The following is a 27517-nucleotide window of genomic DNA, read 5'->3' as shown; positions in this document are numbered from 1 at the left end:
AAATACTAACGAAAGAATCTAGAAGATCAATCATGGGATGTGAGTAATTAAAGATAAAAAGAAAGAAAAGGGAAATGAAATGAATAACCGAGGGACAAAGCAAAGGTAGCTAGCAGGAGAAGAAATAAAATACATGCACATGTGAATATAAAGTGCAAGTGTTGATGCATCATCATCATCATATATAAAATATGATTTAATTATTCTTGATTGTGTTTGGAAGTTTCTGCATATTTGTTCTCAACTGGTGGATGCATAGAATCATTCTTAAAAGAAGAAGCAGCAGCAGCTGCTATATATATTTCACATGAGCAGTGGAGCCTAAATGGGGTGATACCAAATTTGCTTCTGAAGCTACTTAATACATCAGCAGTAGAATCATCAATATGCACCAGATCCAATGCTTAACACCTCAGAATTACATATACATATATATACATATATATATATATATGTATATATACATATATATATATATACATATATATATATACATATATATATATATGTATATAATTTATATGTTAGTCAATGATTAAACAGGTATAATATTCGAGAGAGAAGGTAATATGCAATAATGCGGCAATACTTTATAATATAAGTTTATAATATGATATTGTAGGATGATGCCCTTTCCTTTTACTCTTTCTACTTCATAATAATAATAATAATAATAAAAATAATATAATAAGTCAAAAAGACTCTAGACAAAGTAAAGCCCACATGATATCATCACATAATGGCAATTTTTAATCAGTATTATTGCATTTTTTCTTGATTTCATGGATTTGTTAGAAGGATAATTAGCCACTTAATTAAAACACTAATCTAGGCACTAGACAGGCTAACAATACCCAAAGGACATTTAACCTGACAGTATGTAAGTCTTTGACTTTTTAGAAGGTTAAGAGTTCAAAAAACTTTACCAAATATGAGTATGATATGTAAGTTTATTTATTAATTTGCTGTATATAAATATTATCTGCTTATAAAATAAAAAAAACAATACCCCAAAGACGTGCTTTGGTATTTGTTAATTAAAAGATGATGAGATCAATTGGGAGGTGGGAAGAAAGTGCAAAAATAAATAGTAATCAGAAGTGTTTGAATCAAGATCAGATTCATAGGGTTAATTGCACATGTTTTTAATAATTATTATACAAAACCATTTTCACCATTATTTTTAAACCGTAAACTCATTCATTATCTAATAATATTTTAACCAAAACTCAACGAGTACTGATATTCCATCTTTTATCTGATCAATCACGATCGTAGTCTTTGTTGACTTCGTAGTTAGGCTCTCATCGTCACAACTTGGGTTGTGACATTATTAAAGCTTCAAAATCAAGACATATTTTTTACATTTTCGATGAATAAATTGAGTTTATTTTAACACAAAAGAGACAAAAACAAGAAAGTAGTTAAATGAGATATAGCTAGCGACTGCTAGGAGAGAGAATGGTGTGAGGATTATTGGCCTAAGGGTTGACTTTCTACTTCCCTTTCAATTCCATTATACATACATGACCCACATTCCATCGTCCTTCCCGTTCCATTCCAACCTCTGCAAACCCATTCCATCGTCCTTCCCATTCCATTCCACCACCACCAGCTTCATTTCAGCTTTTTAAACACATCCTTTGAAACCATTTTCACTATATATACATCCATCGTCTTCAATCTGGATTGCTCGATTCTCTGTCTTCCTTGATCATATCTTCATGAAAACCAGTGTAAGTTAGCTCTCATTCAGTGATTTCAACCCAGAAAGATAAGACATTGTATGATTACAGTTTTACGATTGTGTCTTTCCTTCATCTAGTTCAGTAATCAAGCCTGGCAATCTTCGAAATTTCTCTTCTTTAGTCTAACATTTATAAAAAACCTCCCCAGTATGTAAATTTAGGCAATCTTTGATTTCTCCAGTTGAAAAAACAGAAAAAGATTTGAAAAAAAAAAAAAGAGATCTTGTTTCGATCTGGCTCGAGTTCAGTCGATTGTGTAGAAATACCTGTATAAAAATCGACAAATTATGTAAGGTATCTGCCATTGATCTTTAGATCCTATCAGAAAAAATCCAAAAAAAAAATTGTAGTTAGTTTCTAGTATAGATAATTTGGTAGTGAAGAGGGAATCGAAAGTGTTGGAAATGGAAGGTGGGGATGGGCCAACGCCGCCAGTATCAGCACCGGCGACGCCTGGAACTCCCGGAGCTCCTTTGTTCACGTCTCTGCGAGTGGACTCCATGTCATATGATCGGAAGTCAATGCCCCGTTGCAAGTGCCTGCCTGTTGGTGCTCCATCATGGAGTTCAACTCACACCTGCTTCACCGATTTCCCATCTCCAGACATCTCTCTCACCCGAAAGGTACTCTTCATTCTTTATAGTTTTAGGGCTGGGTTGTTAGCAGCTTAATGGAATAAGCTTATTTGGTTAGCTATAATCTTTGTAATGATCATATGGTGATGGGGATGTGCAGTTGGGAGCAGAATTTGTGGGAACATTTATATTAATCTTCGCGGCAACAGCAGGACCAATAGTGAATGAAAAATACGCAGGATCGGAGTCGCTACTAGGAAATGCAGCATGTTCAGGACTGGCAGTGATGATAATAATACTGTCGACGGGTCATATCTCAGGAGCCCATTTAAACCCATCGCTGACCATCGCGTTTGCAGCACTGCGTCATTTTCCATGGGCACAGGTCCCTGGTTACATCTTAGCACAAGTATCAGCCTCCATATGTGCTTCTTTTGCTCTCAAAGGAGTCTTCCATCCCTTTATGTCTGGTGGTGTCACTGTTCCTTCTGTTAGTACTGGCCAAGCTTTTGCTCTCGAGTTCCTCATAACCTTTAATCTCCTGTTTGTTGTCACAGCTGTTGCCACCGATACTCGTGCTGTACGTATATGCTTTCTTTTTCTTTGTCATATATATAGAGAGGGAGGTTCAGAGGAAAACCCCCTAAAATAATGAAAAACTAAGAAATAACCTGATAGTCGTTCATCTGGATGGTATTCACATGTACATACAAGTAATTAAAGTCGTTTCTTGGTTTTTATGCACATGTGCATACTGAACAAATTGCTTACCACTTATTTGTATGCACATGTACATACCGTTCAATCAAATGGTTACCGGTGTTCCTCAGTTTTTCATTTTTTGTGGTTTTCTCATAAATCTGACCCGATACATACGTGTGTGTGTGTGTGTGTTTAGAATGTATCTCATTCGTAGATGTGTGCGTATATATATGTATGTATGTACCCAGGTGGGAGAATTGGCTGGTATAGCAGTTGGAGCTACTGTTTTGCTCAACATTCTTGTTGCTGGGTGAGTGTTAATTGGAGTTTCTCGGTGCTTGTTAGATTTGGAATCTTGTTGAAGAAATCATAAATGATAATGTTGTTGGTTAATTGTAGGAAATCAAGTGGTGCTTCGATGAATCCAGTGCGTACTCTAGGTCCAGCAATTGCAACAGGGAACTACACAATGATATGGATATACCTATTGGCACCGACGCTTGGAGCACTTGCCGGAGCTGCAGTTTACACGTTGGTGAAACTTCCGGCAGTGGAGGGAGAGCAGCAACGAAGCTTCCGTCGTTGAGGTATTGGCCTAACAGCTGCCTTTTTATCTTAGTATGTGGTGTGTGATCTTAATAAAAGGGGATATGTGGGTCCCTTAGCTTGGAACTGGTGTGCAACTGCGTGTAACACGAGAGATCGTGCATATGTTTTTATGGTTTTTGTGTTGATTATTGTAATAAAAGAATGATGTATAATATTTGAAGTTGTGATATGTTAATTAGAAATGTACAAGAACTTCTCTTTTACAACAAAGCATAAGAAACACAAACAGTAAGATAGGGGGAACTGGGCAAATGCACAGTTGCACCTCCATATCTATGGACTCTAACCACCCAACTGATCAGGATCTAGTGGAGTACACTATTGGCCACATGGCCTGCACCCAACCCAACACCCTGTGACTAATGCCACTAAAGAGTGCTTACCAGATATGGCTGAATGCCCATAATCCATTAAGAGCGTCAGCAGCAGAGGATGACATTTACACTAATTTGTTCACCAGCTTTTCGAACCTTTGAGCCATGGCCTGATGATTCTGGCTTTCATAAACCTTAACAAGTGACTGTATCGCTCTATTTATTACCTCTTTCTTTTGGTACCAAGTGGAATCATGTTCAGCTTCGAATTGGTTCACAAGAGATAAACATAGTGACCTAAGCCATTCCTCAAGAAATGATGCTTTCTACAAGAAAACAAAATAATAAACATGAGCCTTAAAACCCAGTAAGATGGAAGATATGCAATATTAAAAAAACATTTCCCTCAAATTGTCCCTAGAAACATAGAATTTGAACAGATCATAAATTGCGATTATATAAGAATAACATCATGTTCATAATCAGCAATCTACAATTATTGAGAGGACCCTCTTATGTGAAAGAGCAAGATTAGAAGAATATCGCAACATAAATCAAATGATTTTCAATACAATTCAGAAAATCGTTAGAAATTTTATGAAATACTTGATTCTTTATGCTTGTGACCCACTTGGCCACAAGCATTATCTAATGCACACGTGCAAATACATGATGTAAATCAGACCTTACCTTGATAAGGAAATCGTGTACAGAGTGATGACGATGAGTTACTGAAGCAAGCCCAAGGAGGTGCAACATGGTTGATGTTAGCTGCAGTGAAGTGAAACAAGGAATTAACTACCAATTTAACCAAAAAACTCGAAAAGGTATCAATGTGAGCCACACTATTCCTTGCAGTATCTAAGATGGAAAAGATAGCATCTTGTGATCCTTATAGTTTTACATTACAATAGAAAAATCCTTGTTAGATTTTTCCACCCAAATAACAAACAAGCATCCAAGCCCCATTCTTGAGTGCATAATAATGGAAAATAAACACCAGATATTCAAGCATGTAATCTTGCGTAGGCAAGGAAAGGCCTCAACAACCTTAACCTCCCTTTTGCCGGTTGTCAATGAACATAAAAAACTTGATCTAGATGGCATTATGTATAGCATGTCTAGAAGGAAAAAGATTAAAAAACTCAACCTGTTTCTCAAGTGCAACCCTATATTTAAAACTTGAAGGAGCAAACATCTGGTCTGTACCAAGATTCTCTAGTGTGTGCTCGACCCCTTGAACAACATCTGAGTATGACTCCCCATAATCTGCAGAAACACAATCAAAGAAAGATGAAACAGAATGGTTCAAGTTTCATAGATTGGACACACGAGATGTAATGCAGTTATGGTATATAGAATTCTGTTTATATTTTTATAGTGAGAATTTACGTCTGGACACTCTGGCCCATTATATACCCTATATACCATTTCTCCTTGTTAAAAATTAAAACTTCCTCTTCGTTTTGTTTCATGGTTCTATCCTTGATTTTTTCAACTTCATCCAAGAGCTACATTGTCTTTTTAACTGGTTATTCTACATTACAAAATGATGAGTGTTGCAGTCCTATCATATGGAGGTATCCTGTTTCTAAGGATGTGGTGCCTATTTCACTGCTGCCTTTCAAGTAAACACCAGAAAGATGAAAATATACACACATATATATAGAGAGAGAGTGAGGTTCAGGTGAAAACCCCCCAAAAAATGAAAAAATGAGGAACACCCCGGTAACCATTCATCTGGAGGGTATGCACATGTGCATCCAAGTAAGTTGTAAGCAATTTGTCCAGTATGCATGTGCATAACATGCACATGTGTATAGAAACCAAGAAATGGCTTCAATAACTTGTAATAACTTGTATGCACATGTGCATACCGTCCAAATGAATGGTTACCAGGGTGTTTCTCAGTTTTTCATTTTTCTGGGGTTTTTCCCTGAACCTCCCTATATACATAGGATAAAAAGCAACGAGGGATCAAGAGTATGACTCACCCAGTGTTGTTGCTGGGGCAGCCAATGCAGCTGCAGCTTGTATCCTGATCTTGAAATTAGAAGAATCGCGGAGCAGTAGTAACAGAATACTAAAAACTGAAGGAGCCCTATGAAAACAGAGTGGAGTAACAATCAATCATTCCTACTTTATTGCGCAAGGAACAACAACCACATTCCACCTGTTATGTTCTTAAACATAGTAAATACATACAATCATAGAAACTTAACTGCAGAAAAGCATACATGTAGATCATCATGTTGAAGAAGTGTCAATAAGCACAGGCAAATACAACTGAGCAACTAAGGGAAGGGAAATAATGGACCAAGCCAATAACTTCGATGAACTTCAGAAAGTATAGAACAATTTGCAGTTTCTAGATGAAACCTCAACTTGAACCACCTTAAATTTTTGAAAAAGCAAAAGTAAATATTACTGGATCATCAAAAATCTGCAGTAGACTGATTCTTTGCTTTTCTTTTTATCAGACTATAATAATTCAAAGTAGCAAAACTTTTAATTTAATAAAGAGCAATGGTTATTCTAGAAACAAGTCCCAAGTATGACGGTTACACAAGTAGCACATAATCAACTTGGATTAACCAATCTAAACGAGGTTAAATTCAGGGACAATTTCAACTACAATGCTCTTTTTCATTTGGCATTTAGCAAGTACGAGTGATTGTTTGAAAGCTAAAGCCAAGTATGATGGTTACAACATATTGTCACTCTTAAGTCTTAAATACATATCAGCACAGCTTTATTTACACTAAAGACAACATGCTAAGATCACATCAGCATTTTGACAACAAAATAAGTGATATTCAACTGCTTACCAATCTGTATCTTGCAGTTTTAATGTCTCATTAAGAAATAAGTTGCTCAATGCATGGCAAACATTCCACCGTACCTGTTTGTTTATCAATGCCAAAGCTTTAGAGAAAAAAACCATAATTCTTCAATTACAAAAAAGATTTCTCAAGTTAATGTTTCAGAGTCAAGGAATACCTTCACATTTCCAGTTGTAACGCAAGAAAGAAATGCCTGCACCATTCTTTCCAACCAACGTGAGTCTTCCCACGTTCTTTGCAGAAATGAAGTGGATACGAGACATCTTTCAGTTTCTGCAGAGACATGGTTTGGAGACTTTCCAGCATGTTCAGTGTCTATATGAAAGCTTGTATTGTACTCTTGCATGCCATGACCATGGCTTGAACAAGGAACAAATCTTGATAGATTACCAAGGGCTCTCACGGCATTTGCTTTGATCTAATGCAGTGATAACACAACATGTGAATTAAAAGAAACAGCAGTAGAAAAAATCCAAGATTGAAAATGGTTGAAGATGTGTCCCTCATCACCTTCCCTAGATTAAAAACACCCAAGATGGGAATCACATACATTACACATGTTTACCTTATCACCGTCCCTTGTAAGCCGCAGAGAACAATCAATGAGCAAAGAAACCATCCTAGAGCAATCCATCAGATCTAATACACATCAAAGACAAATGAAGTTAAGCAAATGAACATAGCATACAGGTAGTATAGTCTACTGCAAGTTTGATACTCACCTCCAGAAGACCCTGTGGATGTAAATCTATCAACAAAGTGGCGGAGAGAATCACACAAGTTAGCTAAAGCCCAGGAGGCTGCAATGCGAACCTAAAAGTAAGCAGATACAAAAAGTTTCAGCTGACAAGATAGAAATGCATCAAACATGATGAAAGAAAAAGATGACATACAATGAAAGAATGATTACCGAGACCAGAGAATGATGGCTATTGACTTCAGCAGCATTAATAAACTTGCAAAGGATCTCCACACTGTACCATTCAAAAAATAAGGCTCAAACAAACTAGATAATGTCTCAACTCTTAAACTTCAGATAGCAGATGGAGATCAAGGTGATGGCCTAGTTGTAAGGCATCTTCCTAACCTGAGAGCATGCAGGGTTTGAGCCTTGTCATCTCCTCATAATTTACAAAAACATGAATAGTAGCTTAAATGAAGCCCATCATACATAGGAATATAAGATATCGCCATTCAGGGCTTCATGATGAAACTAACAATTGATGCTCTCTTATCAAACGCCAATTTCTTGGATATCCCGAAAGCTCTCTTCTTGGCAAATATTTGAATTGGTTTATCTAAATGTCTTCCGTTAGAGACAATAACACAATCATAAGCTGTTGCCTCATCTTTTCCTTAATTCATGCCACCTCGTCCTTCTAATGAATATCCTCATTTATAATCCTATTTATCACTGGGAATTAGAATTTGTGAAGGACCAATATAGGAAGTTAGGTTTTGGGGTGGCCATTAATTTTCCATGTTTGAGCACTAAATGTAGGGTGGGCATTAGGAAGACGATATCATGGGTGAAAGAAATAGACAACATACTCCAGCAAGAAAGCAGTAATGCTAGAGGCAAACTCTCATACAAACATCAAAGATTACATCAATATGCCCTTTACCCAAAACTAGGTTAAAAAGGCCATCCAAGCTCACACGTAAAAATTATACATCACTCTATTGTTATGAATAAGGATCAGAGCCATATATAATGGAAGTGTGCATTATTGACATCTAAATAGCGTTATGATGTATTAAGTACAGTAAAAATGAATACATTTTATAATAACAAAAGATACAGGTTTAGTAACCTGAAATACTAGAATCCTACGCCCTACAGCATACTTCCTATGTCTCATGAAAATTGCAACAATAATAGGCACACATCTTGACGAATGGGTTGAAAATACAGGATTAGTAACCCATCCTCAAAATAAAAGCAATGTGTAACTATTAATTAGAAAATGAAAATTTTAAATTTATTATCATTTCAAATTTGATGTACCTGTTAGTAGGAGACAAACAGGTAGGTTCGATTATGATGTTCATATAAAGCAAAACTCAGACACTCCTCACCTTTGGTGAGCCTTGAACCCCTACCTCTAGGAAGGTTCGATTACCGGGTACCGCTAGACCAATGGCCCTTTGGTTCACCAGCATCTAACTAACTAGCTAACTAGTCTTTCAGGTTTGGAATCTTCTCCAGGAAAAGGCAATGTTACAATCAATATGGACCATTCTAAAATGAAAATTGATGCATCGTTCTTGGGACGAAGGGACTACTAAATAATAGATTATATTTATATCTTAAATCATAATACCCAACTTCCCAATATTAATTTCTTAGAACAACCTTAATTCCATATATTTAACATCATATACAATTGAAACTTTCTTCAAAAACACAATTAGCTGAAACTCAAAAAAGTAGAAAGTCAAAGTGGAGAACCAAAGTACCTCTTAAAAACTTGTGGAAAACATGCAATTACGCCAATGGCACGACAAGCAGCAGATCTTACTGATGGGACCTCATCATCAAAAGCAGCATTGATCTACAAACTTTAACATAAGTATAGTCCATATAAATGAAGAAATTGTGCTGTGCGTGTCAATATATAAGGTACTTGAAACTAGTTCTATCCCACATTAAGCGTACCCCTTTGACCTTCCAAGAAAAAAGCAAGCCATATAAATTACCTGAAGTGCTCCTATGATGGGTTACGTCATAATTTATAAATGTTGTTGCATTAATTTACAGTCAGCAAGGGAGAATAAAGTATTTTAATGTTTCCAAGAGCATCTGATGACTACATAGAGATTAAATCAAGTTATACGGTGATTCTGAAGCGCATTATGAGGACTTCATCATAAAAAATTGTTCAACAGGGGAATTGATATCTGATATGGTGATAACGAAAATAGTAAGGCCGGCATCTATAGTAGGATGGTTTAAGCATGAGATGATCTTGTTAGACTCTTACAGAATAAGTGATAATCTGATGCTGCTTGTCCTCCGGAAGGGAAACGAAAACACTGGACGTTATTCCAGCAAAACAAGTAACTGATGCAGCCCTCATCTTCCAAAAGAAAAGCAAAATGTGATTAGCACCATGTAAATGTACGATTAACATCTTTTCACATTGACTAATCACTAACATAGCACACTCATTTTTTCTTAGGATAGCAAAACGGAGGGAGAAGAACCTAAACAGTTAAAGAAGAAAAGAAAGGAAAAAAAAGAAGTCTTGGGCCAAATGGCAGCAAAACAATCATAAAGAATATCAGATTATGCGACCAAATCCTACAGGCAGAAAAATTTATCACATTTCAGCATTTAAGGAATGACGGGTAATGAGAAAGTGGTTTTATCCATTTTTTCTTTTCCAGTAAGGTGTCTATGGAATAGAACTTACAGTGGGCACAACATAATTGGAGGGAAATGTACAAAATCATGAAAAAATAGCATAACAATAATTCTAGAAAGATAAATAAAAAAGAAGACCTCAAGAAAGCATTATTATAAATCGCGAGAACTACTTAAAACTGAGCAAGTCCCTTGATTTTCCATGACATGATTATCATGCTATATACTAGATTACAGTATGCACAACATGTTCAAAGAGCATTGTTATGATGGATTTAAATTGACATAGCAGAGGCATGCCAAATGCAAGATACAAACAAAGAGAGAGCTAAAAATTAAGCTTAACATTATAATCACCGGAAGTTAAACAGTTCTTTTTTTGCTTTCTGTGTCTCAAATTGTTCCATCATTGCTAGCTTCTCTTTGCCTGTGTTACCAGAAGGCAATGGGCACATTTTGATAGCATATACTTTTATTTCCTTTCTAATTGATATGTAATAGAATATTAATAATTAGTATACTATCACTTAGGGGGTGTTTGGTTTGATGAAATGGTTTTGAGAGATTTGAAAGGATTTTGAATCTTTGGTTTGTGAAATCCCGAGGTTCAAATCCAAGCAATCCATCAAACTAAACATGGGACTGGAATGGAATTGAATACCAAATCCCTCCAAATCCTTTCCAATCCTACAAACCAAACAGGACCTTACCGTTCATTTTGTCTCTTTGCTTAATGTATATGTCTCATTCTTCCATGCATATGGTACAATGAAGTATCAATAACAAGAAGTGAACAGTAACACCACTCTCTGTTAACAGATGTTAGTTTGTCATGTGTTGCCCTTCTATTTCGTTTTAGTAGATTCTAAATGTTTGCAGGCACAACTTTTATTTATGAAGAAATTGGTAAGTTAACTTCCAACTGAGAAGTATAACACAAGCGTTTGATAGGAACAACAACTACACGAAAAATAAGAGACACATGACACCTACCCATCAGTCTATATGAAGTGTTTATGCTTCCTAGTTCTAAAAAGTTAACTGTAATTGTGATAGAAAATGAAACTACAGCAAATGGGGATGTACACCAATCTACCATCGACTATCGTAATTTCTTTTAATATTTTGCAGATGGGTCACTTCCACAAAATAAGAGCATATTTAATATAGAGAAACTACATCAACTGATAGTGTCATTTCTCGTGATAAAACTGTAACATACTGTAGATAACCGACAAACAGAAGAAAGAGCATATCATATAAAGATAAAATGGAAGATAACAACTGCTATAACCAACCATGGCTGAACTATGAAAGAGAGTTGATGATAAATGCTTTTCAATAGCTTCACACCACTGCTGGCTGCCAGTCGCACAAGCTGGATGATCATCGCTAGCTACTAGTTGGTTCTCCAGTCCATATGATGGAGCAGATGATATCATCTTTACTTTGACGTAATCATATGTAAAAGGGCTGCTAAGTAGTTTATCATCAGAAAGATCTTCTGTTCCTTTAAATCCACAGATAGCACGAAGACATTCATCCAGCAGCTGTGACACAGATGATACAATAATCAAACTCTTTTGAAGAACCCAGACGTGTTTAAATAATGGTAGTTCACAAATGCATGAAGAAATATGAAACAGATGAGAAACAATGCCAATAACCTCAACAAATTGGACATGGGGAAAGATGTTTACAACAGAAATCAATAATAATTCCATTATCAGAAACCATTTGAGAATATCAACCCAGTGCAACTGTGCAAGGATGCTACCAACGCACTCCCAAAATGGACTTGGCAGGATTTGTTGATTACACTTGCCAGATTATTTTTGTGGGAAGACTTAGAAACCACATCAAGTGGACGTCTCTTGACAATTCAGTCCATACCTAGCATGGGCCTTAGAGCAATAATAGGACCTTCCCCTAGTCTGAGAAGACAGAAAAGGATGCACCTCTAGAGATCATATAGCAATCTCATAACCTCGGGCCAAATAAATAAGCTATATTAAAAGGGTCAACCTAGTGCTGCTATTAGGAAATACATATCTTAGTAATAACTGATGACACTGATGAAATAGTTTCCTAGTAATATGAAATCAACAAACAATGTACTAAAACTACAAGACTTGACCCTATCTGTTGTTTGCTAGTGGTAAAGGCTTGGGCATGGCATAGTCATGAACCCGAGTTCGAGCCCTGGGAGGGGAGTGTTGGCGACATTTAAATGAGGCCATGTTTAGCCTCCAAATTTGCCGGGGATTAGTCGGGCTTTGGCCCGGACACCCTTACAAAAAAAAAAGTATACTCGCCGTCTCAAAATAAATGCAAAAATTTACATCTTGGATCATCCCAAAATAAATGCAATCTTTCTTCTTTGAGTAATACTGTAATCCACTATTACTTCTTTGCCTTTTAGTAATCACTAATAGCATTGATTACGGTCACAATTCCTCTACCTTTTGCCTTAGTTGAAGGGCATTTTTGATATTTAACCCATAGTCGAACGCTTTTATTAATTATGTATCTAGTCAAACATGAACTAAACTTGGGAGGAGGGAGTACAGCATCTTTTCATCTAAATGGCATCTTTGAGTTCTGTTGACTCAGAAATAAAAGAAGAGAAATACAAAAAAAACAGAAAACAAGAGATAGAAGATTAAAGAAGCTACAACATACTGAAAGAAGAGAATGATTCAGAAAAGGCAAACCCCTTGCAGGTCCCAAAAATATGGGCCATATCTGCATGTTCTAAAACTGCTTTAAGCAGCAGCCTAGGCATCAATATGCTTTGATTTCATTCATTAGGCTTTACTACTCATCTTTCCCTATTAAGCAAGATTATGTGCACTATGAAATAGGGTTACACGGCCAAGCAGGCTCTTAAGATGGACGATGTTGTTAATACAGTGAAGAAACAATTAAAAAACTAGTATCAAATAGTTGAATTTCCAAGCCTCATATCAATACTTTAATTGCAGTGGTTGCTTTTGACATGTTATATCTACATATTTAGCAAGGCAAGATACATTCTAAGGAAATCGTTAACTAAGCTTGGCTACAGCTCATTAATCCAAGCTGTATAGTTGTGACTCAATAACATTAAACTGCATAGTTTTGTTTTGAAAAATACATGAAGACTGGTATTACCCCTAGTTTCTAAAAGGTCTCTTCTGTTTTTTCCTTCTACAATCATAAGCACAGCTTCTTCACTTTAAAACCTTAAATGTTTCTTCTGTGTTCAATTCAATCTGGTACATTACAACCAAACTTTACTTAACAATGATTGCTCAACGATGATTGAATCAAGTAATCCACGAGTATAATGCATATGCTGGTTATTGAATTTCAGTTTCTATTATGCTAATTGCTAATTCATTCTATGGGAAGACAAACCAATATTTATTTTATGTTCTGAGTCTCACCTTGATTGCACTGGTTATAACTTTTTCCCCAATTGTCCCAACAGTTTGTCCAGAATTTACTGTCCCAGCCCTTGATGAGCCTTCAGGAAGAAGAGGGTCCAAAAATTCACAAATGATGGAAGAGACTTGTTTCCAGCAAAGAACCATTATATCTGGGTAATTGTGTGCCACAGCTTTAAGAACCTGCAGCAAGCCAATAAGAATTTCAGTTACTACAAGAAGTAGTGCATTAATTGTGAGAAAAAAAATCCTAAACTGAGGTACAGAAATGAAAATAATCATGGTTATAACTACCAATTGAGTGATTAACTTTCTGAACCATCGTGCACGACTTCTGGTTGAAAACAAACCTTCCTTCTTGTGAATGTGAAAATAACAATGTTCTCAGCAAGAATATGCGGTTTTCAACAAAAACTAATCTATGATTAAGTTGTATATCTATATTTGCTGACATGGCAAAAAAAATGAGTGACCAACATTTTGCCTATCACTTCATTGCAAATTAACCAGCTTGGAAATTCAAAAGACATTGAACCTTGTTACAAAGAGCAATTTTGAACAAGTTTTTACCATGGTTAAATTAAATCATCATGATGGACATGTCACCGTAAACTAACTTCCTCCAAGGACAAACCACTGATCAAGATGTTCATCATCAAATACTGTGTGGATGCATTCTCATACGGTTGTTTGTAATTGTAGTTCTTCTTTCATATCAAGTACACAAAATAGATTGATTGGTTCCATGAGTGAAGATAATATTATATAAATCTTAGAACCCAATTCAAACTAATTCCCATAAAACATTCATCGACGTATTTGAATTTTGGCGAGCAAGAGCACGACAGCATTGTGGCAGTGTATACATTTATGAGGGGAAAAATATTGTAGTATTTTACTTCTCAGATCTTCTTGCTTCCATGCACATGCACATATTGATGATTACATATAATTTCTAGGGATAGAAAGACATTGAGATGGTAACATCTGTTGATTTCTTTAACCAATCTATTAAGTCAATTGCTTTGTTCCATTAAGAACATTCTATTTCAAATAATCACTTATATATACATTTTGTATCAAGTACAACTCATGATGTTTACAAATGGAACCTTCAGAACTGCATGCGATCTGATCAAAGGATTCTTGACTCAGGGACCCTCATGGAAGTTCACCGTGATACCAAGGACCATTTACATGATTCAGATTAATTACAATGAGGATGAGAATTTGAAGTCAACATTACCTGGAGAGCCTCAAGGCTAACAGCTGGGCTTGTAAATGGTCGAGAATAATGAAACAAAGTAGAAAGAAGACCAGAACATGCTTTATTATTGTTGGAACCTGGAGAGGGTACTTATTAGGGACAATATATGGATGGAGAGAGTAAGTATATGGGTGTGTTTGCAACATAAGCAATTACAAATACATGAATACATATGTAAGTAGCAACATATATAGCACTGAAGTCTACCAACAAGTACCATAGAAAGAAATGATGAATCTTGTCATACAATAGAAAGTATTGGGTTTACTAGTGTGAATATTTAAACATTCAAAAGAATATGCATTACTGACGAAAAACCATATATATACAAGTAAAAGAGAGGCTTAACCGAATACAAACTAATCACAATAAGAATATGACAGCAAACCTGATATAGCTAGGATTACTAACTCTATCTCCTAATATTCCTCAATTTGGAGACTAAATGTCAACCATCGACCATTCGAAATTAACAAACAAATCGGAATTTGATGTTCAAAATCAAAGAAGCTCATCCTCTTCCCATAGTTGGATCACGTGGAAGACTGGTGCTTGTAACAACCAGCAGCTCCATTTGCATTAGGAGCACAAAGAAATAAACCGTGGACCATATGAGCAGCAGGAAGGAATAAAGCCAAACAGAATAAAAAGATATACAAGTAGAAAGCATACCTAGCAATAGCATCTAAGCAACAGAAGCAACGGGCAGAACAAACTGTGTCAAAAAGAGTCCACCCAAAAAACCAAGCAGTTAATAAACCAGCCTAAAGATGAGAGTACGACCACCCAAATTTAAAAGAACGAAGAGGTTGTTAAGAGAGGTAAAGGTAGGCAAACATTGAAACCAGGAGGGGATAGTGAAGAGGGGTTTGCATGAGTGTTCCCTATCAAAAAGAGTTGGCTCACATTGGAGTGCATGTAAAAATGCCGTACAAGTTATGGAGTCCTAGCAGGTTCAGCTTTTTATTTTCACTTTTGTGGAGCACCAAATCGTAACTTCTTTTAGCTTCATATTTAGCCTACCCCAACTGCTTTGGGATAATAGGCTTGTTAAAACAGCAGCACGACTAGAAATAACTTGGCAGAGATCAATCAGCAAATAGATTTATTTACCATACAAGCCAGCCTACACAATCCCCATGATTGATATCTAAGAAAATGTTCACCATTTTCCCATTGTACATAGACAATGTCAAAATGCAGAATAAGGGCTTTTTAGTTCTGACTATGTGCTTATAGCCTCTTACTTCGTAAGTAGTGCTTACATGATAAGAGATAATGTTGTTTAAAACCACCTTTTGACCAACAAAAGTTGCTAACCAAGATGCTGACCCAGTAAGAGTATATTACCCAATCAGCGCTTACTCAATCTTTTTAAGCAATTACCACCACCTTTTGACCAACAAATGTTGCTAACTAAAATGCTGACCCGGTAAGAGTATCTTACCCAATCAGCGCTTACTCAATCTATTTAAGCAACTGGCCCCTAAGTCTAGCAAATGGTAGCTTTCAACACATAAAAGAAATTAAATATCAAAAGAGATAACGAGAAGTTAAAGGCCACCATAGATCTACTTGATCTAAGACTACTTGGAGCATAAGCATTGAGACAAAAAAGTATAATATCTATCATGCTCTCCATACATTATGCATCGATTAGGGAATTTAACCTGTAGATAGTTCCGCTACTAACATTTCATTCACTTTGAGCGAAGAAGGCGAGACAGATAAAGCATCCATTAAGCAACTTAGAGCAACAGCCTGCAACAAATTTGTTTACAATCATAATTCGTTATGTGGTTATGAAGAAAAACAAGTGACAAGTGGTCTGAAATTGTAATGCAGGCTTTTCCAAAAGAGATTAAGAATGTATGGAGTGCAACTAAGGTGACAGAGAAAAGATAATGCTATTCTAAAACCAACATGTGCATAAGGAAACCCCAAGGCTTCAAACTTAGTCTTTGGTCTAAGATTCAATTCCTCAAACGCTTTCTGGGGTGCAAACCTTTACAAATATATATTTATATATTAGCTGAGAGTATTTTCATCATTTTCGGTCATTTTGGTACAAATGACATCAAATTGAAAAGAGAATGGCCTCCTTTAGCATCTTTCATAGTTAGGTGGCCTATTTGACACATGCTGCAAACTTCTGAGGCCTTCTTGTATACTATCCCAAATATTGTTGTTTGGCCAAATGCCATTCACAATAACCAAAAGAAAGATATGTGATATCAGAACACTAACCAGCAGCCCAGTTTGATCATTATATGTAAGAAATCCCTCAACCATCCTCCCATGAAGATTTAATATGACTGTAGGCAACAACTCATCAGGCATTCTTGAGTATCTGTTTGATAATGATGTAATACAGTAACCGTCAGCTTATGGAATTGGAGACTGGCGCAATGGATAATCAGCATTAGCAATCATACTATTTTACAAGACTGGCTAAACTAGACAGTGCTTATCATTGACCTTGAACAATGTCATTTTACATGTTCCAGAACTATAGAGGAAAGTTGGGTCTGGATTGCAACTAAAAAGAAAAGGTGGATCTGATTGCGCTATTAGTACAAGTCACATGGGTGATAACAATAGTTTTCTACACGAGGATATAAACGATTCACATGAAAATAAATTTGTAAAGGCAATCACACACTACAATACTACATAAAGCAACTGTGGCAGGTTATCAGCTTGAAGTGATAAATGTACCATAGTGCCAGTTACATGCAATCATATCAGAGTTTTGTGGACAAGACATTATTTGTGTTAGAAGATGATAAGATGATCTTAAGATTTAATTAGAAGTTCTTAATTCTGGTTTCTCCAACATGACTTTCATCTGAAGCCTACGAAAACAAAAAAGCCATCATGGCTGAGGGGGATAGCAAAGAAGTCGAATCAACATCTATCACTTCCTAAATTTTAATAGTATTGTATCTGTTGTAATTTGTACATCAACATTTTACTATTTTGAAAAGAAAAAAGAAGACACTAAAAAGATAAAGCAATTGGAATGGAAAGTGAAGGAAAAAGACTTTACAAACCATTACAAAACAAGAAGGAAAAAAGAAGATAGAAATACTTCAGCAACCATGAGATGATGAGGAGAATTCTTACGGTGTACATGAGATCAAGAGGGCAAGAATCTTGAACAAGGAGGTCAGGAATCCATTATTTTTTTCATTCTTAATTAAATGCAGGATACCTAGAAGAGATAAAACAACATTAAAGCATAGTTAAGGCATACAAAAGACAAGCACGTTAAAGAAGTTAAACGGAGGCTCATGTTGAAAGAAAAAATTAAAAACTGTTAGACCGAAGGCTTCAAATACCCGTGTGAAGCTGCATTAAAATCTGACCAAGTGAGCTGGAAAGAGCAGTAAAAGATCCCAACTTAGTAGATTCCTTGTATTCTGCCACCTGGAGAAAAACAGATGCAGGCCCCTCCAACATGGTTGCCAAAGTAAATGCAGCTGCAATGCGTGCCTGCAAAGCACAAATTAAGTACAAAAGTCAGGCGCATCAGTACCTTGTAGCAGAAAAACATAATAAAGGTATCCCAGTTGGTAACAGCAACAAGAATAAATGCAACTAAGAAAGCCTAATCAAATCATTACATAACACACTAAGGAAAGAAGAGGGAAGACCAACATTCATACCTTAAGGTATGGATCAAATAGCAAACATGTCATCAGGTTTGCTTCGTACCTCCTGTCATGTAGCACGCCAAATGCATTAGAGTTTGATGCTAACAGTACCAAACTAAAAGATACAAAAAAACAACAAAGATAGCATCATCTTTTACCTTGCTTGCAGCACATCACTGGAGGGCAAAAGTATCGTCCATTGGGCAGTAAACAATTTGGGATCAGATCGACAAAGATCCTTTCTTGCAAAATAGAACATGCATATCAATTAAAATACATATTGATGCTTCTTCTTGCTCCTAAATATTTATAGAGCTAACCAAGATTTGTAAGGATTAACCAGCAATTTAACTTGTTTTTCAGTGTATAAGCTATGAATAACCCAATGCAAGAGAACAAACCATATAGAGATCCATGCAAGATCCATGCAAGATCATTTGACGCACATATGAGAAGATATATAGGCAAAATCATAATTTTCACCTATTCCCAACCCTAACATATTAAGGTAGAAGATGAACCTCATAAAGTAAACGATGACAACTGACATTTATATGTCGTTTTGTAGAAGATCGGTAGAAATATATATACGGCTTGCAAGCTGCGAGTACTTGAAGGATAACAAAGTCTCATGGTTTATGGAACTGTTGAAGCCATCAAGTTGGAAGAAAAATTGGATCATAAAATAACGAAGCACTAACTACTTTTTACGAAATCTAAAAAAATATTTGATTACTTAAACAAAAGGCTTCTAAAAACAGGATGTGCCAAAAAGAATGCTTTGGGAAGCAACCTTGATTCCAATTGCTGGAACTACTATCATATCCTATCTTTGGCTATATTGTCGACAAACATGGCCACAATAACCCAAAGGCGCTCACATAGGAGACTTGTGATGAAGAACAAAATGAAAAAGCGCCAGACATTGACAAAAGAGAGCTAATACTGCTTGACATGATGATACTCAACTGAAATGTTTGGAAATTCTCTTGTATTTTAGGTTCGTATCATGGTACCCCCTCATATCAGGACTCAAGTAAATTTATAAGGATGTTAACAATCTAAAATTTAACCACCAAGTTTGACAATGGAGGGCATGGTACTTAATGTAGCTGCTATAGTAAAGAAGTCCTCCGCTTTTAAAAGATGCCAAGTGCAAACCAATCACTTGGTTCAAGGAAAGCCATAAACATTATGAGGAGATGGTACTGCTCCATAATGAGTTAATGGGGTGCCACTGCCAAGAGTGAAGGTTAAAAATATCAACTGGTGATTATGCTTCAAGAGACGCCAAATACATTACAAAACAGTCCTGTTTCATTAATAAGTTTATGAGGTGGCTGCGTACATCCCACAACTCAGATTCTGCTTTCAAGTGGTACTGGATTCGATCGGTTTGGTTTGGTTTTATTTTAGGGGTAGTGGCAAATGTGGTAACATTGCAATTGATATCCAAAGAAGGAAAAAAAATGTTGTGTACGAAGATTAAATTGGTCCAGAGACAAACAGTCTTCTGCAGACTTATTGGACCCTACCTCACTGGCTAGAAGTGGAAGATTGTTTGGATTACGTCTCCAATGCAAGAGGAAAATGTTTAGTTGCCTATGTTGAATCAACATAAATACATGAGCAGTATTGTTGATTAAAAAATATCAAGGACAGACATGACCTCCACGACACCTAACTAATACTGGAAGCAAATTCCTACTTGATGAAACTTTGTGGTAAACATCACAGACACAGAAGAGCATTGGAAATGAAAACAAACGCTGAATCAAGTGGTAGCAGTAAATACCTCTTCTTTGACTATTAAGATCAAGTTAATTCTTTGTGTCTCAAAAATCGAGTCACCAAGAATGAACTATATATAGAGAGAGAGGGAGGTTCAAACGAGAACAGTGTGAAAATAAGAGTACACAGGAACGTCTATAGCACAAGTGATTCTAGACTAAAAATCACAAGTGATTCAGCACACCTGCACACTTGGCCCAGCGACCTAAGAGCATTGACCAAACCTGTATCACATAAAATCACATGTGACTTTTAGTCTAAAATCACATGTGACTTTTAGTCTAAAATCACATGTGACATAGGTGTTCTCGTGTTCTCTTATATTTATATATGTGTGTGTGTGCATGTGTGTGTGTATGTGTGTGTGTTGTAACAATAATTAGAGTACTTATGAGTTGTGTTCAAGTAAAAGAAGAACTATCATACCTGTATGCAAACTATAGCAGCTACTCTAACCTTAGAGCTTCGGTAATTGCTGATACCTTTAGCGGATCCATCACTGTCACTTAAATCAGAATCAGATGACATATAATCTATAGTTGCAGGTGGACAGTCCAATATGCTCAAGGAGTTGGAATCTTTTGACTGCGTCCCTTTTTGGTTCTTTTTGCGCACATGTGGAGGCCTATAGGGAGCACTACTGGATTCAGAAGAATGAGAATTAAGGGTTGAGATCTTGGCATCCTTCTTGTATACACCCGCCGGTAAGACATTTTGCGATTTACTAGTAAGTCCATAACCAATAAACATCCTCAGTGCAGCAACAAAACCAGCAACCTGTAAGGATCCGTACACCTTGTGAAATAAATTAGAGAAGAACAGATAAAGGACTGAGATATATATGATCCTTGGTATGGCAGAAACAGAAAAAAACTATTAATTACATCAAAATTAAGTACAACAATGAGAAGCACAGCATCACTAAAGGAGAAACCCAAAAATTACATGGTCTTGAAGGGATCCTTTAGCATTTACTAGAACCAAGTGCAGGCAATGCAGAAGCGAGGTATAAAACCTGCAGAACAGAAGCAACATTCACTTGCTGACCAAATTCAGTATAATTGTCCAGATAATAAATTACCTGGGAAGCAAAAGAAGACTACCTATCCATTACATTGCTTTCCACGAGCAGACCCTTACTTGCCAGTACATCAATAATATTTCTGAAAGCCTGATGCAGTAGAGAAACATCTTATTTGAACACAGCCTAAAAATATAAATGTGACAACTAAGCAATGGAAAATGCGCACATCAACTGTGGATTGCCAATGGTCAGCTGGTAAAGAAGTCCCAACTCTTGAGAGAATTTCACTAATCATGGTAAAAGCGGTTGTCTGAATTTCCCATAAGCTATTTCTCCGAAGAATCATCTTCCGAGATTCAGGAGCGCAACCTTGAATGCCACTTGAAAAGCATGGAGCTAGAACATTTTGAGAGAATGAAACTGTTTTGAGAAGAAAGTCCAACAGTTGCACATTGTCCGATAATATGATTGTTCTCTGATTAACATCAACAAGAGACCTGGACAAAAACTTGCAAGTTTCAAATAAGTAAAATTAAGAAATTAGCAGAAATATTTAAGAATACAGGATATTTGAAGAAACCAGACCGAGAAATTCTTCACAAATAAAGCTGTAATCTGAAATGCAGGCGCATGCCCTTGACTCCTAAAAGGGCAAACATGCAACTTAAAACTTGTAGGGCTATCACTTGAAACCAATCAGGCTCAAAGCCCCAAACTTCGCCTGCTTATAGTCCACATGAACTTAAACAAAATTTCAGGCATGTTTGACAAGCTAAATGCAAATATAGCCAGCATGGCTCATGAGCTCGTGCACTTAGCCTGTTTAAGGCACACTTAGGTTAGTGAAGATAAGCTAGGTTTAGCTTATTGTCACCATATTTATCGCACAAAAAAATTATATTTGTTTTGATCAAGCATTTTGTATATTCTTTGTAAATAAAAAAGAAGCAACACAAGTCTTCTGCAAATTCAATTTTATTTTTAAAACATCATAGATAGATACATATTATAAATTAATAGTCTCATTTTCATCCGTAAATGTATACAAAACCGTAAGTCTTCACTTCCACAAAATCAATATGTGTAAGATCAAAACAGTCTCATTTAGCTTTAATGCTGGGGATCCACTTCTCAGGCTTGAGCTTGAGGTTCGATTCCAAAGAAGGAAACATGGCAACATGGTTAGATCCTCTTAATGTTTAATATCTAGGGTAGAGTTCCGGTGAAAACACCTCAGAGCCCGTTGATCTCTTTTGATCCGACGGACCTGATCACACGTGTTTCTGTAAATGAGAAGCACTTTCTTCTTTTTTAAGAAAAAACGAACCTTCGTCTACCTTTACCACCTTTGTCCACCTGCATTCGCACACCTTCACCCACCTTCATCTACCTATGCATACCTACTGTATCACCATGACTTTAAAAAACTCATGCATGTGAAGGTTACTAAAGGTATGTGAAGGTAAGGTGGATAAAGATGGTAAAAGAGAATGAAAGTCCGGTCCCCAATAAGCCATGCTACTAAGTTCCATTTATTTACAAAAATGCCACTGAGTTTTTGTGAGCCATCAGATAAAAAAAACTCATCCAAAAGGCCTAGAATTGTTCTAACCATTCTCACCAAACTCAATTGTTCTCGCACGATCCTAACTCTCTTTCTCTCTCTATATATATATGTGTGTGTGTAGGGGTGGGTTTGAGGGAGAACCCAAAAAACAGAGAACGAAGAAATCCATCTCAAACATCCATCTAATTCAATCCTATGGATTTTATTACATGATTTCTTAATTCAAAATAGCATTAAGATAAATTGAATAAAACTATTTCTAAAACTAAAATAGATTACCCTTATTTTTAAATCTAAAATATTTAAATTATAATAAATTTTAAATTAAAGATATTATCCCAAAACAAGAATTTTATTCTCTTTAATTTGACATCCATATTGATATAAAAAATTTCGAGTTTTTTAACAGACTCTTCAAATTAGCAAGAATTGCTCCGACACCACTTGTAATACACATTCACATGTGTGTATGTGACTATACTCATATATATGAGTAAATGCCATTTATATGTACATTTACTTGTAGAGATCATTTGTAATGTACACTCTAGGTAAGACACACGATTCTTGCCTGATATTAATGGTTAATCACACACACCTATAATATATATATATGTGTGTGTGTGTGTGTGTGTGAATATATGTGCCAATATCCAAATGACTACACATGTAATGTATTTACATGTGAATATACTTGGTCATTTATAAATAATTAAATACTACTCATAATGTATATTCACATGTGAATATACCAATGGCCATTTCTGAATATGCTCAATCACATGTAAGAACAGGTTATGCATACAAAAGTACTCTTTAGGGGATATACTCATGGTTATCCATGTAATGTATATATTACTCATAGTCACATGTGAATATACTTATGATCAAGATTCTGAATACACGGTTAACCAGATTGGAAAAAATATATCAATATGGGCATCAAATTTAAGAGAATAAAATACTTCTTTTATATAATTTGTTTATTTAGAAAATTATTAAACTAAAAATAAATTAAATTAAAAAAGAAGGTGAATCTAGTTTTATTATAAAAAAAATGCAATCGGTCTATAGTCAGTCAAAGATTGTTAAAAACACAAGCAGTAGCTCTGGAAGATCAATAGGTAATTTTGCCCATGTGAACACTATCTTTGCCATTGTTTTCATTAAGGTTGGTCTATAGGCAAAGATTGTTAAAGTCAAATATTGGAGTTATCAATTTTCGACACTAGCAAGAAAGAAAGTAGAAGCCCTGTTCAGTTTTTTTCTGGTTTAGTTTTTGCGGTAATGAGCTATACTAGATAGTAAATTGTCATTATATTATAGGCTTCTAGCTCATTGAAGTGTTGTCTTTTATCATTTGGTGATTTACTCACAGGCTCCTAAAGTGACATTTTCTTTCTCAGGATTCAGGAACAGTAGCAAGTCATATTGCACAGATACGTCCAGACGTCCAGCCGTCCAGCACACATATATGGATGATTCCATATATTTTATCTTTTGTATCTTACCATTGATAGCACAAGGCTATTTTCTTGTGCTGTACCTATTCAGTAATATCTTCAATTGTGGCTTAAGGAAAAAATCTACTTTTTACTATAACTACAAGTCTTCATCTCAATAATATCTCTCTATATATATGTGTGTGTAATATTTCCATGGATCGTTGTATTTTTCTGTACATGTAAAATGGAATTTCAAACAAAAAATACTCACATAACAGAAATAAATAATGTTAAAAAAGCACCATGGTTAGTGAGCAACGCTCATGAACATACATCATTTAGCTCATCAATATGACTAATGAACAGACGCCCATTAGTTGCCTATTCAAAATACTGTTCTATATCAACAACAGTTTAAAAATATATACAAAGATTAGCACATGCTTGTGATAATCGTAACAAACAGAAGTTTAGCAAGCGAAGTTCATCAAAACTCAGTAGTTACAAATCCTAAATATATTTGAACTTTATGATGAAGGTAAGGCAGAAGCAGTTTCTGCATTGTCACAAGCAAAGTAACCATAAAGTTTCCCTTAGAAATGAATTTCTTTTACATGGCTTATAATTTTCCAACATGGCAGGAAAGAAAACAAAAACGATGCATACACATGCTATATATGCTTTAAACAAAGTAAAGTAAAAAGAACAAACCTAACAATCTCTAGGCACTGCTTTGTGGCTTCAGTGACAGCAATATTCCCTGAAGGATCTTGCCTTATTCCAGCTGAACCAAGAAACATTTCCACCATTCCTCCAAAGGTGCGAAGTACAAGACCCCATGTTGACGATGTCATTTTGAATGAAATAAGATGGTTGAAGTTCTGGAACTGGAGAAAATAAACCAATCACAAGCATAACATTAACATCAAATATAAACAATCAAGCAAAATTATGATTGAAGAAGTTATTGATGAAAGAGTGAAAGAACAAATTCAAATTAGGACAAGGCCTAAGGGATAAAAGAAAAATGTTCTCTTTGTTACCTAAACGATAAATTTTATGGTTATTGACAAAACAACATTGGTCTCTGATTGGATAAGAATCTAAAGACCAAACTTACCTTGTTCTGAGCCATCATACTTCTGTTGTTGATGCAATAGTTTGTGTGTTATCTTCGTATGGGTAAAGGCAAAATGAGATTTGCAATTTAAGTGGATGTTAATGACTAGGTTCATTGCGTGTTTCTACTCTTCACTGTCGAAGCTGTTGAATTTCCTCTTAAGATAATTGAATGGATTTATACATTTGTTGCTGTCCCATCTAGACTTTGCATCAAGTCATCAACGGCAAGTTTACAGCAGCCACCAAAGGACACAATTATGGAATACTGCAGAAAGGCATTCTTTTTTTCCATATCTGCTGGATTTCTGTGCAGATGATAACTCTCAAATATATGGTGCCAACACTCTAGTCATAGACATATGGTGTCGTGTTTAGCTTTTATGGCTGACAGCCTAACCTTAGCTGCTGTCAGCAAGTTGGTGCCACATGTCTACTTGCCTTGAATGTGGAATTCGATTTTATATTATCTTTCTCAAGTTATGTTAAGAGAAAAAATAGATATGATGCTCTAACAAACAAGAGTTTGCATCAGCATTACTGAACCAAGTGGTTCGCTTCATCCAAACTCAACTAACAATGAAGCAAGACTGCAAGAGCAGGCTATGACATTTCTGCGCTGTAGTAAAACAAGGGAATTTCCATATCCAATTACTTTAAATCATTCGAGTATTTTCTGTTATTTGTTTTTGCAATCACCCAGCCAACATTTCTTTCAACCTACTGAAACTACTGACAAACTGATTTTAAACTTGCATCTCCCAAGTCAATCTATATGAGTTCGGTATCTGGTCCCTGACCACTTTACTATAGCGTTAGGTGTGTATGCCTGCTTAGCCTAACTTATTTTATGGGCATCATGTGTCTGCGCAAAAGCAGGTATCTGGCATTTAAACATTACTGGTCGGCCTACTCCATGGGATTTGCTTAGCATACATAGTCAGTATAATAAGGCATAAGAGCACCCCATGAGTTTTTTCCAAAAAAAAAAAATGAGCACCCATGAGCATGTACAAGAAAAAGCGGCTATAGTAAGACGATTATGGCATAAACATTTAGATAAAGAAAGTTACCAAGTTGGATAGCTGCACCAATGCATTAAGTGCATCATCGTCCCCTCTGGAATTCGATATGGTCCGAGCCAATTCCACAAGAAACATCGCGTCAGAGGTGACCTGAAACCCTAACGCATTTTAATGTATGAAAATAGAAAAATGACATCTTGAACATATTAGCGAAGCGCTCTGTACCTCATGGACAGGGAGATTGGGGGCAGCAGCAATCAGGGTTTCAGATTGAGCGAAAATAAAACGATTAAGGAGATCAATGACGGTGGTGGCAGTTGGAGAGGTCTGCACTTCGTCCCTCAAGGTCAAAAAGGTCGTCCTCCATGACCGAATTGCAGAAGACGAATTGGACGTCGAGGCTTCCATAAAGAGACAGCTCAAGTAAACATGAAGTTGAAAGGGTTTTTGGAAGTCAGCAATGCATGACCGGATGATTTTTCTAACCAGGCAACCCGAATATCTCGGTCCACCCAACCCAACTTGGGTTCGTTACGTTGGGCTGTATTTTTTTACTGGTTTGACTTTTTACTGGGTATGACTTTAAATTGAGATTTTCTTTAATCTGCTAAACTAACAACGATTATCAACTTATTATATGTTAGAATGGTTTAACTTCTTTAAAAAATGCTTATTATCGGTTTGGCACCGATATAAGCTGTTTATTCAAACAGTCAAAAGTGTTTATTACCGGTGTCACACCGGAATAAGTCAATAAGTTGTTTTTACAAGCAATCTCAAACACCCCTAAATTAAGTTGTTTATATCATGTCTTTAAACCGACAAATCCAATTCGTTCACTTATTTCATTTTCTTCGCATTCTTAGGGAAAAAGGAAAAGAAATCATAAGAAATGACATGATATTTTTTATCCTATGTAACAAATTTGAAAAGTAAATAGTCGTTTGGTTTACGGAATTTGATGAAATTTGAATGACAAAATTTTTTGACCAAATTTCAATTCTTTTGTTTGATTAACTTCTTAAAATGGATGGAAT

General features: G+C 35.9%; 2 protein-coding genes across 4 annotated transcripts; one reads left to right on the top strand and one right to left on the bottom strand.

Moving 5' to 3' along the window:
* The first annotated feature begins 1420 nt into the window (after positions 1-1420).
* On the top strand, positions 1421-3821 carry LOC112528259 (probable aquaporin NIP5-1). Its single transcript, XM_025139249.1, has 4 exons — positions 1421-2371; positions 2484-2903; positions 3274-3335; positions 3425-3821. Exons 1-4 carry the CDS (start codon positions 2153-2155, stop codon positions 3609-3611), a joined length of 888 nt encoding a protein of 295 aa, XP_024995017.1. The 5' UTR covers positions 1421-2152; the 3' UTR covers positions 3612-3821.
* Positions 3787-26890, bottom strand: LOC112528257 (HEAT repeat-containing protein 6). Of its 3 annotated transcripts, XM_025139246.1 has the most exons (27): positions 26706-26890; positions 26529-26630; positions 25048-25223; positions 21551-21821; positions 21404-21471; positions 21246-21315; positions 20727-21077; positions 18668-18747; positions 18522-18573; positions 18195-18348; positions 17980-18067; positions 17101-17203; positions 16524-16614; positions 14833-14930; positions 13587-13769; positions 11457-11708; positions 9776-9871; positions 9252-9346; positions 7702-7765; positions 7514-7604; positions 7357-7430; positions 6949-7209; positions 6777-6850; positions 5943-6049; positions 5099-5217; positions 4639-4719; positions 3787-4274 (listed from the first exon to the last, which is right to left on the bottom strand). In XM_025139246.1, exons 1-27 carry the CDS (start codon positions 26886-26888, stop codon positions 4074-4076), a joined length of 3585 nt encoding a protein of 1194 aa, XP_024995014.1. In that variant the 5' UTR covers positions 26889-26890; the 3' UTR covers positions 3787-4073. The 3 variants fall into 3 exon arrangements, with proteins under 3 accessions (XP_024995014.1, XP_024995015.1, XP_024995016.1); XM_025139247.1 differs by lacking the exons at positions 3787-4274; positions 4639-4719; positions 5099-5217 and having other exon boundaries at positions 5972-6038; XM_025139248.1 differs by lacking the exons at positions 3787-4274; positions 4639-4719; positions 5099-5217; positions 5943-6049 and having other exon boundaries at positions 6843-6873.
* Between the last annotated feature and the right edge of the window lie 627 nt (positions 26891-27517).

The sequence above is a fragment of the Cynara cardunculus genome (assembly GCF_001531365.2).
Source record: "Cynara cardunculus var. scolymus isolate 2C chromosome LG 15, CcrdV1, whole genome shotgun sequence".
Classification (NCBI taxonomy): domain Eukaryota; kingdom Viridiplantae; phylum Streptophyta; class Magnoliopsida; order Asterales; family Asteraceae; genus Cynara; species Cynara cardunculus.
The sequence above is the reverse complement of the archived record's forward strand: the minus strand, read 5'-3'. Positions and strand labels throughout refer to the sequence as shown.

Coding starts and splice junctions, on each gene's coding strand:
- LOC112528257 (XM_025139246.1), bottom strand. CDS start 26,888: ATGGAAGCCTCGACGTCCAATTCGTCTTCTGCAATTCGGTCATGGAGG. Junction 14,931..16,523: donor AGTAGCGGAACTATCTACAG/GTTAAATTCCCT, acceptor TACCCTCTCCAG/GTTCCAACAATAATAAAGCA. Junction 9,872..11,456: donor TCTTTCATAGTTCAGCCATG/GTTGGTTATAGC, acceptor TTCTTTTGGAAG/ATGAGGGCTGCATCAGTTAC.
- LOC112528259 (XM_025139249.1), top strand. CDS start 2,153: ATGGAAGGTGGGGATGGGCCAACGCCGCCAGTATCAGCACCGGCGACG. Junction 2,904..3,273: donor TTGCCACCGATACTCGTGCT/GTACGTATATGC, acceptor GTATGTACCCAG/GTGGGAGAATTGGCTGGTAT. Junction 3,336..3,424: donor CTCAACATTCTTGTTGCTGG/GTGAGTGTTAAT, acceptor GGTTAATTGTAG/GAAATCAAGTGGTGCTTCGA.